This window comes from Alligator sinensis, unplaced genomic scaffold, assembly GCF_000455745.1.
Source record: "Alligator sinensis unplaced genomic scaffold, ASM45574v1 scaffold446_1, whole genome shotgun sequence".
NCBI lineage: Eukaryota > Metazoa > Chordata > Crocodylia > Alligatoridae > Alligator > Alligator sinensis.
Window position 1 is genome coordinate 58,059 of NW_005843090.1, and position 1,605 is coordinate 59,663.

At 70.2% G+C, this 1,605-nt stretch overlaps 1 protein-coding gene across 1 annotated transcript in view; it reads left to right on the forward strand.

The window, feature by feature from the left end:
* The first annotated feature begins 720 nt into the window (after positions 1–720).
* Positions 721–1,605, forward strand: part of GPT (glutamic--pyruvic transaminase) — a 1,708-nt gene continuing 823 nt past the window's right edge. Inside the window, exons 1-4 of the mRNA XM_025193693.1 lie at positions 721–810; positions 906–1,014; positions 1,118–1,251; positions 1,545–1,604. Of these exons, the coding sequence (XP_025049478.1) occupies positions 778–810; positions 906–1,014; positions 1,118–1,251; positions 1,545–1,604 (336 nt within the window). The 5' untranslated portion in view covers positions 721–777. The remainder of the gene's footprint in view (positions 811–905; positions 1,015–1,117; positions 1,252–1,544; position 1,605) is intronic.

A 1,605-nucleotide genomic window follows, 5' to 3' on the forward strand; every position in this document is an offset into this window, starting at 1 on the left:
GGGCGGCCCGGGTCCCCCAGGGGGGGGGGGGGGGGGGGGGGCATTCTTTCCCCTGCTGCCATGGAAACCGCCCAGTCCCAGCAATGCGTGGCAGGCTGCAGTGTGCCCGTGCCAGCCGCCGCGGGTGCAGGGACCTGATGCCCTCCCGGGCTGTCTGAGAGGTGCTGGGAGGTTGGCACGGGCCGGGGAGGAGGCAGCTGGAGGCTTGAGCTGGGTGACATGGGGCCGGCACACGCACACACACATGCACACATGTGACCCCCCCATCAGGGGGCACACGGCGGGGGCAGTGCCTCACCGTGTACACTGACAGATACACGTCTGTATGCAAACACACATGCTTGCACCCCTGCAAGGGCATGCATGTGCAAACACATAGAGGCAAGCCTGTTGGCACACGTGTTTGCACACATGCACATGCAAACAGGTGCCTAGATGCAAGCACATAGGCACACATGCACACAGCCCCTGTGCACCTACACGTGCACCACCCGTGTACCCAGACCTGCGCACCTCCCCCGGGGGCCGGGCCGGGCCAGGCCGTGGCGGGGCCGCAGAGCCCTGCCCGTCCCAGCCCTGGTCCCGGACGTGAGTTCAGGGCTGGGCACAGGGTCCAAAGTCCCGAGGCTGCTCCGGGCAGGGCTTAGGGTCAGGGTGTGCCAGGCAGCAGTTTGGGTTGGGGGTCCTGGGTCAGACCCCCCCCACCTTGTCCTTTCCCAGGGGGTGAGGAAGCCCTTCACGGAGGTGATTAAAGCCAACATCGGGGATGCCCACGCCATGGGGCAGACGCCCATCACCTTCCTACGCCAGGTACGGGGGCCAGGAGGACCCAGGAGTCCAGGGAAAGGCGGGCTGGGCCTGGGCTGCGAGGGGGCAGGCAGGTGACCCCTGCTCCTGCCCCGCAGGTCACGACCCTGTGCCTCTACCCCGAGCTGCTCCACGACGCCGCCTTCCCCGAGGACGCCAAGAAGCGGGCACAGCGGCTCCTGGACGCGTGCGCCGGGCACAGCGCCGGTGAGTGGCCCCCGCGCCCCGGGACAGTCTCCCAGCGGCTGAGCTGTGGGGGCCGGACCCCCCCTGCCGCCCCCCCTCGATTCAGCCACCTCTGTCCCACCAGGTGCCTACAGCGCCAGCCCGGGCATCCCCGTCATCCGGCAGGACGTGGCCCGCTACATCGAGCGGCGGGACGGGGGCATCCCCTCCAACCCCGACCACATCTTCCTGTCCACGGGCGCCAGCGATGCCATCGTGGTATGGAGTCGGGGGCAGGGGGCTGCGGGTCGGGAGCGAGGGGCACCGGCGGGGCTGGGGGTGCCCTCTGTGTCCCCGTGCTCTCCTGCGTTGCCCCGGGAAGGCCTCAGCCACTCCCTCCCCCTCGGCCCCCCCAGAGCCCCAGGCCAGGGGCTGGCTGCATCCCCTGGGCACTCACAAAGGCCCTTTGTGCCCTGCCTGGCACGGCCGCACGGCCCTGGCGGAGCTGGGGGCTTGGCAGGGGCAGGGGCAGGGGCAGGTCCCGTGCCCCAACCCGCCTTCCCTCCCTGCAGACGGTGCTGAAGCTGCTGGTGTGGGGCGAGGGCCAGGAGCGCACGGGGGTGCTGATCCCCA